This window comes from Rissa tridactyla, chromosome 5 (assembly GCF_028500815.1).
Source record: "Rissa tridactyla isolate bRisTri1 chromosome 5, bRisTri1.patW.cur.20221130, whole genome shotgun sequence".
Classification (NCBI taxonomy): domain Eukaryota; kingdom Metazoa; phylum Chordata; class Aves; order Charadriiformes; family Laridae; genus Rissa; species Rissa tridactyla.
In genome coordinates, this window is record NC_071470.1 from 63,799,605 (window position 1) to 63,815,527 (window position 15,923).

At 44.8% G+C, this 15,923-nt stretch overlaps 1 protein-coding gene across 4 annotated transcripts in view; it reads left to right on the top strand.

The window, feature by feature from the left end:
* Positions 1–15,092, top strand: part of AFF1 (ALF transcription elongation factor 1) — a 96,576-nt gene extending 81,484 nt beyond the window's left edge. For 3 of the 4 annotated variants that reach the window (XM_054203926.1, XM_054203925.1, XM_054203927.1), the window contains 9 exons: positions 1,740–1,986; positions 3,022–3,113; positions 4,105–4,168; positions 5,018–5,154; positions 6,314–6,385; positions 6,997–7,090; positions 7,193–7,236; positions 8,543–8,772; positions 11,577–15,092. In XM_054203926.1, the coding sequence (XP_054059901.1) occupies positions 1,740–1,986; positions 3,022–3,113; positions 4,105–4,168; positions 5,018–5,154; positions 6,314–6,385; positions 6,997–7,090; positions 7,193–7,236; positions 8,543–8,772; positions 11,577–11,698 (1,102 nt within the window). In that variant the 3' untranslated portion in view covers positions 11,699–15,092. Of the gene's footprint in view, positions 1–1,739; positions 1,987–3,021; positions 3,114–4,104; positions 4,169–5,017; positions 5,155–5,238; positions 6,291–6,313; positions 6,386–6,996; positions 7,091–7,192; positions 7,237–8,542; positions 8,773–11,576 lie in introns of those variants that run through there. The other variant, XM_054203929.1, reaches the window with a different exon arrangement.
* Positions 15,093–15,923: the final 831 nt, after the last annotated feature.

The window sequence follows — 15,923 nt, forward strand, 5'->3', positions numbered from 1 at the left end:
TGAAACATGCAAAGCCCAGCCCAGAAAACAGATCTGTATGTATAGGTGGGTAGGGAACACTTCCCTTTTCCACTAAAATCATCCTGTTGTCTTTGTCTTTTTTTGTATGTGACCTGTCAGACACACAACCAGCGTGCCTTTTGAATCATGACTCTGTCTGGAATTTCAGGTGACCTGTATGGCCAGGAATTTCTCATTTATTCCAGCATAGCATTTGCAGCGCTTCTGGTAGATCTGCTGAAACTTAACCCATAATTTGTATACCAGCCTACTGCCAGTGTTTTGGCTAGGTCTTTGCTAGAGCAAAGACTTCCAAGAGCATGGCTTCAAATGGGCAGTGTTCCTGAGAGGGGAGGCTTGTGCATCAGTCATGGGCTGCTGCATTCAGTTCCCGCTTCGCTGTGGCTTGAATTTGAGGTATTGACTTGGATTGGTATGTAGCATCGAGGTTTGTGTTCTGACAATATGAGTAAACTGCTTTTCTGCAGAGAAAACACTGTCGTACTCTAAAAGCACTGAGATGTTGGGGCTAACATTTAGTTGGGTGAAGCGATTTTTTTCAGCTGTGGTCATAATGGAAGGGCTTTAATTGTGGGGTACATTTCTCTCTTTTTCTCAGTGAAAATGAGCACCCCTTTTAGCCACGTTCTGGCTTTTGGAGTGGGAAGGATAGGATGCATTTTTGGAGAGAGAGGGCTCCGGATCAGGTCAGGGGATGCTGCTGTGCTCTGTAAAGTGGTCCTCTCTGAAGCAATACCAAGGTAGCGAAGCTGGGGAGCATGTGTACAGTGAGGAGGGACTGTACTGTGGGAAAAGTGGGTTGTGGAAGAGGGGAGAGGCCTGTCCCACGCACAGCAGAATGAAGCAAGATGTGCAATGTCACGCTTCAGTCTTCTCAGTGGGTTTCACTTAATTTCCTCCTCTTCTGATGTTGCAGTCCATGAGTTGGGATTCTGTTCAGTGTTTTCCGGGAAAATTTGAGAAGCTGAATAAAAACAATGTAAATGAGCGGTAGTGAAACAAGGGATAGAGCTATTTGGTGCTGCTTAGAGCTGCCGGAGTTCCCTTGTAATCCTAACTCCAGATGATCAGAAATCTGCTATGCCACCGTATCATTAAATGGGATAATCTCTGCCATTACAAAGCACAGCATTTTAGGTCTCTCATTTGAATCCTCTCAACTTTCTAAGTGTTATCTAGTTGCGCTGGTAAATCTTAAAGGAACAACTGGGTTTAATTCTGTCAAAGCACATACAGGATCAAGTGTCAGGGTGAGTATCTTTGACCATAGAAGGTATCTTCTACCATACTGGGGAGAGAGAGAGGCAGTGCTGCAGTTCATTTGCCTTGTTGGGTGGTTTGTCCCCAGGATTTTAGTCCCTGTAGTTACCTCTCTCCCCTTTCAGTGAAAAGGGGCTGTGTTGAAGGGATGCTTTTTTTGCAACATTCTGATATTCTGATTGCAAGTCTTTATTCCAAGGACAAGTCCTGAGGCTTTTTCCTACTTGAAAAGCAACTTTCTTGTATGTCGTTGGCAGCTGAAGATGTGGTATCTAATGCATGAAGTCCCTGAAGTTTCATTTTGTTTTTGTTAGATTCTTTATGTTAACAAGTGCCCTCTACACTTCCAGAGAAATTTAAACAGAATTGGTACATGAAGTAACTAAGTTTTTAGAAAATCCCTACATTATGTGTACACCATATTCCTACTAATTGCTGAATTTGCTTCCCATCTCCAGAGCATCAAAAACTTCATCTGAAATTCAGAAGAAAGATCTCCTGCTCCCCCTGCCTCTGACACCTGTGTCTTCTGCACATCCTGCACCAAAGTCAACCAGGGTGGCCCAAAAGAGACCTAGAAGTGAGGCCGGTGAGCTGCCTACCATGGATAACAATGCCAGGAACAGGAGCAACCACAAGGATCCTTTGTTCCCCAAGCACAAGAAGGGGGAGAGAAATCACGCTGAACTGTCAAAGGGCATCAAAGTAGGTATCCATTATCACTGGCAGGATGCTTCCTGCAACCCATGGGTGCAGTGTGATTCTCTTTAGAAACATCCTTGGAGGATATTAAAAAGGAAGCTAAACCAGCCACCAGAGAAAGCTCTTCGAAGCATTTTTGCCCCTTTCATGGCTGTCTCTGACCATATGTTGCTAGCCCGAAGCCTGCGTTGTAACTTCTCTGCTGACTTCCCATCATCTGTTTTCATTTCACCAGTGAAACAGAGTGAGAAGACGTAACCATGTAAAAACCAAAGGCAAGAGAATCATGTTTATGATAGTAACCGTTTCTGACTGTAGGCAACTGCAACTATATATATATTGGTGTAAAAATAAGCGTGTTTACAAAAAGAAAGAGTGGATTGCTTAAAAATAGGAAACAAGCAACCTGTGGTTTTAACTGCAACCTGGGTATAAGGTTTTCTAGCTTGCTTACAAAATTGTTAATGGTCCTTGCAGCTGGATCTTTGCATTTTGGAGTTATAAAATTCAGCTCTATTGCCGTTTACTGGTGGCTGGGTGTGTGTGGTCTAGGATGTTGTCGTGTGTGTTAAGCCAGACTCTGCCTGCTGTATTAGGTGGCTTCTGACCACTTGCTTTTTCCTGATAGCGTAGTTAGTAATGGAGAATCAGCAATTGCTGTGTGGTTAAGCTGGAAATAAGTGTGAATGGATATTACCCATTCCTGTCTTGGCCAGTGGCCATGAAAAATGTGCTGCTTGCAGCCTTACTGCTGTCTTAGCCATTGAGCAAGGAAACCTGCTACTGAATTTCTCCATGCTTGGGAAAAGTTTGAATGGTATTAAGCCTTCCCAGCAGCCAGGTAAGAAGCCAAGTTTCCATTTCCATTATTGGAGGGGGTGCTGGAGAAAGAGGTAAGAAGAGGGGGAGAGCCTGGAGAATAAACTATGCCTGGGACGAAGAAAGGTTTCCTCTTGAAATTGAGGAAACCCAGGCTTTGGAATTGGTTCAGAGGTATCTCTCTAACCAGCTTTATCTCTGCTCTGTGTGTTTTTTCAGGGATCTGTAGGGGATGTCACAAATCCTTTCCCAGTGCCTTCTTTGCCAAATGGTACCTCCAAGTCAAGTAGACCTCAGCTCAACTTTGAAAAGTAAGTTTTTGTTTTACAGCCCTTGTCTGTACTTTCTGAAGACACCAGGCAAAGCTGGCCCTGCAGCCAGCCTGGCTTCTGCTTCTTCATGAGCCCTTCTTTTGGGTGGAAAGGGAGAGGAAGAGATGTCTGAGACCTGCCTCGTACTGCCTTCTTGTACCTGGGACTTAGCCCACCCACCACAAAGTAAAGGTCTCATTACAACAGTTCTTGGTTTGAGGGGGAGCTACTCTGGAAATTAAGTACTTTTTAACTCTGAGAGGAGGTGTCTCGTGCCTGCCTACAAGTGGCGGGTTTTGATTTGTCTGATTCTTGACAAGTGGCAGACTCCTCTGTGACAAGGTGCTGGGCAGGCAACTGACATGAGGGGGGCATGACTCTTTACTTGCTCGTTTTGTTAGCGCACAGGTGGCTGTTGCCATTTGCACAGTGACTAGATTATCCCAGTGCACAGAAATGTGCGTCTTGATTGAGACCAAGACCTGTAAAAGTCTTGGTGACCATATCTCTTGTAAGCAAATAACTTGAATGCAAGCCCTTTTGGTCTGAGATGAGGGTGTGGTACTGCAAAGTTTATTGGATGTTTCAATCAAAATGTATTTGTGGTATCGTACTTGAGGAATGGTAGGAGATCACATGATTGCTGTCTTCCCAGGGGAGCAAAGAAGTAAACTTTGACGCATAGTAGCCTAACTTGCAGTGTTTTTTTTATTTTGAAATGTAAGTTTTCCATGTTACTGTAACATACATTTTTTTTTTTTTTTTTAAGAAATCATTTCATCTGTGCATTCAGCTACTGTGTATTTCTGAACAGGCAGACAACATCAATTTAGTGACTGTCGTAATTGTAATGTGTGTTGGATAAGGCTGTAATAGGCTTACCAAAACAGGATGGTTGAACTCATAGCATCCTCTAAATATGAAGGTAAAATTGATAATTATCCTGCCCTTTTTCTGTTTTCTGTTTTTCCTCTGTCTGTCCCCAATTCAGACACCATCCAATGGAATACTACATAGAAGAAGCCAAGAGGCTGAAGCACAAAGCTGATGCGATGGTGAGTCTTGGCTCTGTGCTAGAAATGTTAACCAGGTCTTGCACTCGGACCTGATACCTGCGTGCATGTGAGTAAGATTTGCTGGCTAACATTACATACATAACATTCCATACTTGGAGTACGTTCAAGTCATATGTGGGGAGGCTGTCTTTATTTGACAAATATTCAGACGTTTCCCTTTGTTATAAAGGCATCTAGAGAATATGCCTAGAGAACAGGATTCAGAACTGACGTTGTCTGAGGTTAGCAGGCCTGTTTGCTTTACAGAGTTGTCACAAAGTCTTTGGAAGATATATGGGACAGTTAGTTTTAAGACAGTTTGCTCTGGAACGTCAGGATCCTGATGGTAATTGTGTTGCTGGTGAACAAGACTTGGAAGTGCCCTTTGCAGAACGTAACTGGCGTTCTCCACTGTGTGCAGTTTAACAGTGTGCGTAAACGAACATATTTTTTTTTCTAATTATGGCTCAGTCAGATAATGTACATTTGCTACTTGCCTTTTACTTGTGAAAATTAAGTGTGGGAATACTGCAGTGGGAAAGCCTCATCTGCCTCTTATGAGGCAGGCCTCCAAGACCAGACAAAAATATCCAAAAAATGTGAAGAGAATAAATTACCTGAGGAAAACACTGAGCAAGAGAAAGATACACAAACAGCCAGAGCACACAAAGCTGATGACTGGGACCACATTAAGGGCTCTGCTGAACATCCTTTAATTATCACCCAGAGGGCCTGAGTTGCATCTTTTTCTTCAAATCTTGCCTAACTAGGGAGAAAAAAGGAATTCGGGTACACTTGAGAGAAGTCATTTTTGTCTTAGTCTAAAAACAAGAACTTTCTTCCCAATAGACCGACAAGACTGAAAAGGCCTTTCAGTACCTAGATGCCACCCTTTCCTTCATTGAATATGGGATTGCCTTGGAATCAGATGTACCAGCACCAAAACCAGCCTACAGCATATTCAGCGACACCATAGATCTCATCAAGTAAGCAATTTTCAAAGTGTGATGGTTCAGCAGTATGTGTGGAGGGGAAGGGTTAATTGTGTTGCTTGTTTGCAACCGTGGCAGCTCTGTATTCCCGCCATGGAGCGAAGTTCGGGTTGCTGTACAAGCACAAGACAGACAGACCATCCAGAGGCACCAGAGACAAATCCTTTGAAATCTTTCAGCATTGCTTCTCAGAAGAAGTAGGCATCGTGTCCTCCTCAGCAGTTGAGCCTTGCAGCTGGGGTACACTAGAGGATGCTGGTTATGACAATCAAGGACATGAAGGAGTTTTTACTTTATCCAGGTCTGATGTTGCTTTTGCATGTGAGCTCAGTAGTATTTCAGTTAAAGAAACCAAAGCAACAGTATAGCGCGTGGAAGAACAGTTTGTGCCCCAAAGGTCTTGTGGCTTGATTGAAGGCAGATTTTACTGATTTATCCCACGTGTCTTTCTACCAGTACACTTTATTGGAGTTTCTTTTAGCAACCTTCCCCGTTTAGTTTCACAGCCATAGTAGAGGTATGTAGATAGTATGACATATACAGGCAGCACAACATCGGATAGAAGAGAGATGGGTATCAGTTTCTTCATATTGAAATCCCAGATTATGTGTTTCTGAGAGCTGATTTGACTTCTTGCCTTAGAGCTGAAACAGCTGTCAGGATTTTTTGTGGTAGACTGCAGACTTTATAAATTACATTGTTTGCTTTGTGGTCTTGATGGACTGTATTTCCAAGATGCTGTTGTCACTTAGTTTTCAAAAAGGAGATTTGCTTGTTTGTTTTTAGCCAAAAGAAACATTTCCACTAAGATGTCTGTCTTGTCTGGAAAGACTCGAATGAATATTTCACCTTTAGTAGCCAGGGCACCTGTTCTGGGCCCCAGGCCTGTAGGTTAGAGTGTAATCAGTGTAAGAGGAGAGTGAGTCACATAAGGGGCCACATCTGTTGCTGCTGCGTGGAAAACAAGGCATTTTGAGAGACAGTCCTCTGCTCAAGATCATGCAAAGCACTCAGTGCCAGGACTAAGAAGTCAGGGCAGGTTTCCTGACTTTTGGACCGATGTTTGAGATAACAGCATGCACTACTTTTTCATAAACAGTGGGACTTGAGAGCACTGATGGCTGACAAGACTCTGGTTGTTTTGTTTCCTTAGATTCATCATGACATTGAAATCCTTTACGGACTCATCAGCATCTTCACGTGAAAAAATCTTTGCCGTGTTATGGTGTGTAACTGTTTTTCTGTGCCTTCCTATTCTGTTTTTAGACTTGATAAAGTGAAAGACCCATTACTTTCAGGGGCGAAGGAAAGAGTTAACTGGGAATCAGAGTTCTACAACATAAAAAACCCCACAATATAAAACTCAGAATGAACTGGAACATCTCTAAAGTGAGCTGGATTATCACAAGGGACTACCCGTGGAAGGCACAGGCTTTAAAATTTGATCTGCTGGTAACTTGAGAGCACATAAGGGTTTTCACCTAAGGTGAAAGGGTGCAATTTGGCTGCCTGTGTTTGAGCCGTGTAACTGAAGCTGTAGTTGAACATAGCTGAGGCACTTCTGGACAGGGGCTTACTCAGCCTTTGGCACCTATGACAGGCTGGGCGCCTGTTTGTATAAAACACCAGACGTGGCCCGCCCTTGGTTGTTCTTTTCACCTTGTGACTTTTTCACTGAGTCCTTTTTTAAGATGAGCAGAAGGAGGAGAAGTTCTGAGCTCTCTTGACTTTGCAGTACAGCTGATGCGTGCCTGCCTCTGTCCCCCAAGGCTGGCGACTGCTGAGCAGGCAGCAGCGAGTGTGAACGCTGACGCTTGGGTGTGTTTCTGTTCACAGCATGCGCTGCCAGTCCATTCTGCACATGGCAATGTTTCGTTACAAAAAAGATACTGCAGTCAAGTATTCCAGGATTCTGAATGACCACTTTAAGGTAGGGCACGGATAATACTGAGTTGCCAGCTGGATGGCTGTGGTAGTTACTGATGTTGGCTGCATACCCCAAACCTAACAAGAGTTCTGTTCCTCACTGCAGAGTTCTTCCAGAGTAACACAAGCACCTTCTCCGTGTGTTGCAAGGTAAGATTTAGAAATACATATGTTGTAATGTGTCTCTAAGGGTGTGAGTGAAAACAGAAGCCGGAGTCTTTGAGTTGCAAACTGCATTTGAGAGTGCCTCACCACTCACTATTTCTTGCCACCTGAAATCATACTGTTAGGGGGCATGAGTATGTTTCTGCGCTCTCTTTCCTGTCTTTTCTCATTGGAAAGGGCTTTTTTTTGTTTGTTACGAGGTCCAGAGTTATCACGTATCAAGCAAAGTAGTTCTCCACCTGAGAAGCGGGTCAGAGGAGCAAGGAAGATATCGTCACTATGCTGTTTTCAGAGTCCCTGTTGTCATCTTTGTTCTGTTAGAGAACCCTTCAGACTTGATGGGATACCATCCCCATCTCCTCGGCTCCTGTCCAGTAGGCTTACGCCTTCACCCTGGGGTAGCATAACTTTGAGGTGATACTTCAGTCTTTTTCTCTTTAGCTCAGTCACCAATTAAGAAAAAGAAACTCATTTTCTAATTTGTGAGTTATTGAGCATTTTGTCCTTTCTAGTTATCTGCAGTAGTGTTGCTGCGTGTGTGGCAGCAAAAGCAAAGGGCAAGCTGTTGCATAACAGCGTTTGGCCCGGTACCCAGCAGACTGGGCCTGTGTTTTTATGACACTGAGTAAGAAAGAGTTTTTCTGCGTGCTGTGGTAATTGCATTTGGCAGATAGCTACCTGGCTCCACGTCTGTCCCTTTTAAACTGTGCAGTTGAGAGAGGGTTGTTTGGTCTTTAACAGTGATGCTGAAATTCCAGTTATTTTTCTGCTGCCTTGCACAGTATAGTTTTTTGGGAAGTAAATGGTCTCCCAAGAGCAGTGGTGGAAGCCCTCTTATACCAGTGACTAAAATCAGGTTGGCTGAAGCGGTGCGATGAAGCCAGCCTGTGTCCGGAAGGCGGGCAGCTGACTCTGTTTAGCTTCCCTAGGTCTATAAATAAGTGTGTGTAGGCTGACCTGGCTGCTTTGACTAGCTGTCAGAAAGCTCCAAGCCTCCATTAGCAAAAAACACTTAAATAATCTGGTGAAGGCTTCCACAAGTAGGTGTAGATTTTGGAAGCTGAATGGGTGGCCCTTTCTGATGTCTGGTCCTACATTTTATTTTGTCAAATCACTTCAAAAACCTTGGCCTTGCACAAAACCAATCTGAACACATCTCAGTTTTCGATGCTCCACTCTGTACTGCAGGCCTGGACGATACAGGATGATACTGTCATAAGATGGTCTTGCGGCAAGACTTTTAACTCTGAAGTTAAAAGTCTTGTTATGATGGTGTTTCTTTCTCCTGCAGAAGCACAGGCATGCCTTCTCCTCTTTCTCCAATGCCCTCTCCTGCTGGTTCTGTGAGTTCTCAGCTGGGATCGAATGCTAGCAACTGCAGCGGCAACAACGTTGGCTCTTCAGTCACTGTTCCCTATAATATCCCAAGCATCACCTCTTCCTACGTCAACATCACTTCCTATATCCTCTATGCGTGTGATATTTGGGAACAGGCTGATGCACTGGCTGGGAAGAATAAGGGTAAGTTTTGGTCCTCTGGCTTTTCTGTCTTATGTGTTGTGGTTATGTGTGTGTACTTGCTTAAATCCTGACACTCAGCGTAGCAAACACCATACCTAAAGATCAAAGCATTAAATATGTTGAAATAGACAGCTATGGCATATTGGCAGATTATTGGCAGAGATACTTGATGGTGATACATTGATGAGTGTTCCAATTAAAAGATTATCTTGGCATCCTCAAATGTCTAAGAGGTAAGGGCTGAGGGTATCAAGTGCAGGAAACCAGCCAGCTCTCTTCGTGGTAACAACAAGGAGCGTAAGGGGGTTTTAGCTGTTTGAATTTTCCTTTGAGGTGCTTAGCTATTCTGTGTTGGTTCACTTTCTTTAAAAACAGCTTTTTGGCCTGTAGCGTTGTGTTTCAGTTCGTCAAACTACCAGGTATTTTTGTCTTGAAACCAGTGAAACTGGCTTCTCTCCATAACTGAATCCGAGCAGCACTTGAATTGAAGTCTTTGCTGTGCACATGACCAGTATATTTGCCCGTAGCATTTCCCAAAATTGCTGCTACTCTCTTTATTTTACAGTTTTGTTGTTAAAAATGTTGTATTGTCCTGTGGTACAAGCAGTGGTGAGTAAGCAAAAGCCCTAGAGTGGGTGCAGTTCAGTCTGTAATGTGCTATCCCATGTGGCCTTTGCAGTGTCATTTTTCATAAAACACAATTTTTTTGTGAGCTGCTGTGGGTGAAGGGATGTATTGCCACAATCTATTGGCAAACTTGCACAAGAAAATAAGCACAATGTGCCTGGCTGAATTGTTGGAAGGCTGTAAAAAGACTCATGCTAATGAGGCAGTTGCTGAAATTCAGAAAGGCTTTGCAAGTCACCTTTGAATGAAGGAACCCCAGTTGTTGGCTGTCCTCTGAGCAAATCTGTGCTCACAGCAGCAATTCGTGTGTAGTATTTTGGATTATATCCTCAAAAGGCTGATAAAAGACTGTCACATAGAAGGAGTGGTGGATGCTGCTGGTAAGCCAGAGGAATGAGTCGTGGAGGAAAACCTGTGGGGAGACAGCCTGAGCACAATCTTGCATCAGTCAAGAGTAAATTCAAAACCTGCTCTGTGTTGCTGTTTTAATGTAGGGGAATGACGACTGGGGTAGTAAATGCTCTCAGGGGAGTGGATCTGTGCAGGAGAACAGTAAATACTCACGTAGGCTTGGCAGTTGTCACTGTTCAGAAAGGTGGAGGAGTTCCAGCTCTGACACTTGTTGATATTTGGTGTAATGTACAGATGCTAAGAGGTACAGAGAGTGAGTACATAAAACTAATAAAAAGACCACATCCTTGATTCTTTTATGCAATTCATAGGGTTGGAGAAGAAGAAGAAGAAAGAGCAGTGGCCTCCAGCTATCAAGTTCCCTTAAACAGGGAAGTCATAAGTTATTGGAAAGCAGTTAGTTGTAACTGATGTCCAAGTCACTTGTGCAGAGCTGAAATGCTTTCTGGCGAGTCGAAAACTAGGTGCCTTCAGTGCAGGACCCAGCTTCTCGCTGTAATACAGAGCAGCACCATGGATCATGAGGCTATAACACGTTGTCTTCTGGCCTGTGATCTCCCACAGCGAGGACAAGCAGAGGTTGGATGCGTGCATGTAAAGTCACTCTTCTTTCACACGGTGCTGTAGTCACAGATCAGATTATCTTCTGTTTGCTTAGGCAGGGGTTTTGGACTCCTGGTCTCTGCTTACAGCTCTTCTGTTCACCATGGGTACCCAGTTGTATCTGGATACCCATCATTGTACTGAACACCAATTTTTGTAAACAAAAGCAGGAAAATCAGGGGAAATGTGTTCTCTGCTTCTGAATTGGGAGGTATTAGAATGAAAGCGTCGTGCTCTGTGCTTCTGAAGAGTTCCTTGCACAGCCAAACAGAAACTTTCAGCCTCCAGGTTCAATCTTTGTGTGTGAAAAAGGAGAGCTGAGAGTGGCCAGTTTCTGAAAAGGTACCTGGCAACACGATCAAGGCTGGAGGGACTGGCATGAGCCCATGTCATGGGAAGGCAGGTCATGGGGGGCTGTCTCGGAAAGGTGACTGGTAAGAAAGGTGTGATAATTTCCCATAACTCACTGTCACCTGCACAGGTGACTGCCAGCACAGAGCAGGGTGTGTAGCCTGCTGGCACCTTCTGGCAGATTCAGATGTGCTGCAAAAGCCATCTCCTGCCTGTGCGGGAAGAGGAGCGTGGTGCCTGAAGTTGGTGGCAGGATAGGAGGACTCTGTTAAATCTGCCTGATATGCCCAGCTATAAGCAATCCGATTCAGAGCTGTATAGCCTGGCAAGCTCTACAAATTTTCTAACCTCTTCAGTTGAGAAATCATTATGTCTCCAAAGTTTGAAGGTGGATGAAGGAAGAGGAGCAGTCCAATAACAGCTGTGTGTATTCCAGGCATTGCTCTGAAAGGCGCTCCAATTTGGTGTGTTTAAAATGTGAGGGAAGCATGTGGCACGTGTGTGAACACCCAAACTTTTGCCTATCTATCATGGAGTCTTGATGTCCTTTTAAAGGCATCAGTTGGGGCGGCAGTTCAAGTGTGTGTATGCGTATGTGAGTGCATTTTACTCTCCCATGCCCTGCCTCATGTGCTTGTTATGCTTCCCAGCCTTCTCATGTTGCTGAGCTCTCTGCATTAACAATGTGTTTAATGGGACTTGTTGACTGACAGTGTGCTGCTGTTGTCGCTCCTTGCTGCCCCCTCACCTGTCAGACGTGCCTGTTGTGTGAAACCAACCAAATGTTTTTTCTCTCCCTGCCCTTTTTCCAGAGTTTTTTGCTGAACTCGGCACAGCGACGTGTGCTCTGGCACTGAACAGTAGCATGACCGAACTGGTACACTACACTAGACAGGGTTTACAGTGGCTGAGACTGGAAACAAATACGCCTTAAGTGGTGCTCAAGGTGGTTAAGTACCTTGAACTTTTTTGCACTTTTGAAGCCTCAGAAACAGTCTGACCTGTTGAATCGTTGGATACAAAGCATCTGCAAGGGAAAATAAATCAAGGTGGAAGGGATCTGGTTACACTGGAAAAACTTTGAACTGTGTTTTTAGGGTAGCACTTTGCTGCCTTGAAAAAGAAGAGATGGAGGAAAGCCTCAGCATTGATGGCACCTTCCTTTAAAACGACGAAGTGCAATGAATTGTCTGAATGGCTCAATGTATTGATGGTCAATAAACATTTCTATTACGAATAACCAGCAGGACAATAATCACACATGAAGAAGTGCCGACAAGAAGGAAATCTGCCTCCAGAGGTTATTATGCAACATCCCACAGTCTGCAACAGCTGTTTGCCCAGAAGACATGTCAAAGTGTTTTTGCAAGCACAGATGCAATCTTTAGTGTCTCTGTTCCTCAGACAGCAAGTAGCAACCTTATCAGCACCAATCAGCATTATGTTAGAGTAAAAACAGCAAAGTGGTCTGCCCTGCCTGCTTTCCAACCTCACCCTCTTGCATTTTTCCACCAGCTGCTTGTCCTGAGAATCAGGGGGGAAGCCGCTGCCTTCAGTGCTGCAAGTTCACTTTTTACGTCATTGCTGCTTTGATGCTCTTTGCCATGCACCTGTTTGCACACATGCCCTTAGCACCTGAACTGTTACTTACGGTGTTGCTTGGTTTAAGCCTTGTAAGCCAAACACAGCTGGGGCGGCAAAATGACCAGGTGTGGTTGGAAACAGCTCTGCCCTTCTTTTGTGGTGGAGGGACGTCGCTCACACTGAGAACTCCTTGTCCGGTTGCTTTTTGTCACTTCGATGGGTTGGGGTGGACAGCTCTGCTGGGTCACTGTGATTGCTTGGACGTTGTTCTGAGTCTGAGAGCTTACATGGGGAGGAATCGCTTCTGTTTAAGGAGAGACTAAGTGTCTGAATGTGGAACATAAGACAAATTTTGCATTTGGATATTTGCCTGCAACTGTAGCTGGTCTTGGTGAATATCTAAGAGCAGGATTTGGTATCAAAGTAGGGCATCCTTCATGTGACCCTTCTCAACCAAACTACAGGATGGGCCCAGCGACTTAGAAATCTGTCAAGGGAACACGAAAGGGAATAATTAGCTGTTTGCAAACACTTTTTCCTTGTTGGGAGCTGCATTTCTGAAATTGTGATTTTGCAGGTAACAGTAACAGTGAATGCAGCATCCTCAGCATTTGTGTAGTCAATAAGATGGCACCCTTCTCTACCCAAAGATTTCCTGTTGTGTGACAGCAGCATCCTGCCATCCTCGTATCTAATAGTGTGCCTTAGCTCTCTGGTCCCCTCTCGCATCCCTCACCCTATCTCTGACAGGCCTGATTGAGTGGCGAAGAGAAGGATGGTATCCCAAAATAATTGTGCTTACGGGAAAGAAGTACCTCCCTTTTCCACATACTTTCAGGCTGGAGGAACAGGTCTGCACACGTGCAGCGGTACCCGCTTTGTAAAATACCTGCTCGTGGTTTTGAGGCTCATGAAAATGGGCAGTAAATAAATATCAGCAAAAGGTCTGCATTTCCAAAAGTAGTTTCTGTAGAAATGGCCCCTGCCACGGTGAAGCCTGTAGTCATTTTGCCTCTGGGAGGAGCTGGCAGGAACCCTAGTCCCAAGCACAAGGGAGCTCTCCTCTCCCCCTCCCCTGGCAGTGCAGGACCACTGGGACCCTGGCTGGGTCTTCCCACACCGTCAAGGAACCTTTTATGTTCACTTTATTGAAAGCCTTAGTGCGTTTCAGGGATAAGCTGTCCTAACCAGCGGAAGGAAGGTCCATGTCCCCACCTCCCTGTTTTACCTATCGAACATTACTTGCCCCCCTCCTCCCTGGGGGAGCGACTGCTCTGAGTAAGATAGGGACAGAGAGAGGCTCAGCATAAACTGCTTTGTTCTCAGGAAGCACAGGGATAGCCAACCGGCCTGAAGGCTTGATGTGCACTTTGGAGCTCAATTCCAGACTAGCAAGTGGATGCCGCCTTCTGACTTTGTCTTCAAACAAAGCTCTTTTTAAGATCACCAGCTGAGGAGAAGGAAGGAAGAAGGAAGCTTTATTGAACTTGAAAATCGCTGTGGGAGTCTGCAAGAACCATAGCAGAGTGTTGAGGGAAAGTAAGGTGAAGCAGGGACACGGGTCCCCCCCGAACTTTCATTTGCGTACACCCATATCCCTCCCTGCTGCTAGGCCACGTTCCCATCAAAGAGCCACTTGCTCACAGCTCACCCGCCCCAGGGGGACCTCCTGCTGCAATGCGCAAGGCAGGGCATGTCACTGCCCCTGTCCCGCATCCAGCTTTTGGGCAGTTCGCTCTGAGATAGTGATAATCTGTTGCCCTGCTCCTAGGAAAGTTCATGGAAGGGCATTGGGCGAGCAAAGTCGGTGAGAAGACACACGGTGAAGGCAGATGAACTACTGGCATTTGCTTGTTTACAGTTGGGAAAAGGGAGCATGTGCTCTGCTGCTGTGCAGAGGCGGTCCTGCAAGGGCTGCTCCTGCGAGGGCTGCTCCCACTCCCAGGGCAAACACCCCATGGCTTTGGAGGAAACAAAATCACGGGCAGTTCGTGTCGCAGGCACGTGGGGGGCTATTTGGCAGCGCTCATTTCAAAGGCGAACTGTGAAAGCATCAGTACCAAGCATCATAGCAGGAAGCTATGTTTTGTTTCAGGTTATGGAGAAGACTGTTTAATAAGTAATTTTTAAAAAGCCATCGTATTTCAACCTTGAGCTAGGTCAGAGGCCTGCGAAGGGTTAGGAAAGATGCTCGTTGATCTCATTTGGGCCTGTTTAGGCCTTTAAAAAAAACAACCAAAAAACCAAATAAAAAACCAAACAAACCCAATCCAAAACATAACAGTGGAGGAAATAGCATTTGCCATTAGGAGAGAAAACGATGAATCCAAGGAAAAAGAGAGGTGATGGTTGAGTCCCAGGAGGAGAGGAGGCAGCTATGGTGGCAAAGCATCATCATTTCCATGCAATATTTACTTAGAAGAAATAATACATGTGTTGAAATTGTCAAATGTTTTATTTTTAAGATGCCATTTATTTAATAGTTGAAAGCCCCACTTCTGTGGAGATAGAGATCTCTTCTGTAACTGAAAGTCAAAGTGTGACTGCAATGTCCTTGATTTTGGTTTTGTCCTCTCCCCCCCCCCCCTTAGTTCCTATTATAAATCTATACATCTTAAACTTATTTTGGGGCTGTATGTCCCTCTTGTAAATCACTTTTTCTGCCCTATGTGTGATGGAGTTTCCGAGATGGTTGATTCATTCATATGGGGAAATAAACAATAAATGAAGTAGCCTGTGTGTTATGAGTTGTTGCAAGAGTCCTCGTGTTCTCACCTTCTTGTAAAGAAATTGTAATTTGCCTATCCTCTCTGAATGGTCTTAGTGTTTCCTTTCTGAATAAGGTTTAAGTACGAATTTCTGTACAATAAGTCTGTGTTTCAATTGCTCCCCTGTTTATCACCCCTTGCCCTTTCATTTAGGAGCAGGAACGGGTGCAAATCTCGATGCTCAGAGTGGCAGAAGGGTCACCACTCAAGACATCTGCCTTCTGTCCACCTGATATGGATTCAGGGAAGACTCTGCTGGAGTCAGCTGCTGATGGCCACCAGAGCCTGGCTCTGAGCGCTCGCTGACAGGAATATCCCGGGTTTGGTTTCATGCACTCAAACAAGTTAAATAAGGAAACAAGGCACAGAAAGGGTGGCTAAAGCATACTGCTCTGCGTTTGCCACAATGGTGTTGCAGGTCTGGGAGCTGGAAGGAGGGTCTGCTCAGGTCTAGTTCATGGATACGTTTCTGAAGTGCTGCAAGGAGGATTCCCCTCAGAGAATCCCTCAGGATTTCATGCCCCGTGGTAGTTCTGCTTCTTGTTGGTCCTGCAAGGTGATCTCTTTGCAATGGCTTTATTCTTCTTGTTTGGGCCTTTTCCTGCTTTTTGTTTTATGTCAGGCAATGTAACTGTTCCTTGGAAGAATGATTTTTGCACCTCTCTCTGCACTATTGTGATGAAATTCATGTGTATCATTCAGGTCCTTTCTGCAACAGGCACTGTGCCTAAGATATTTGCTAATAATGGCTGTGGTTTTCTAATGTAGTATGTAAATTGTAGAGGATGCTGAAACCTGTTTTAATAC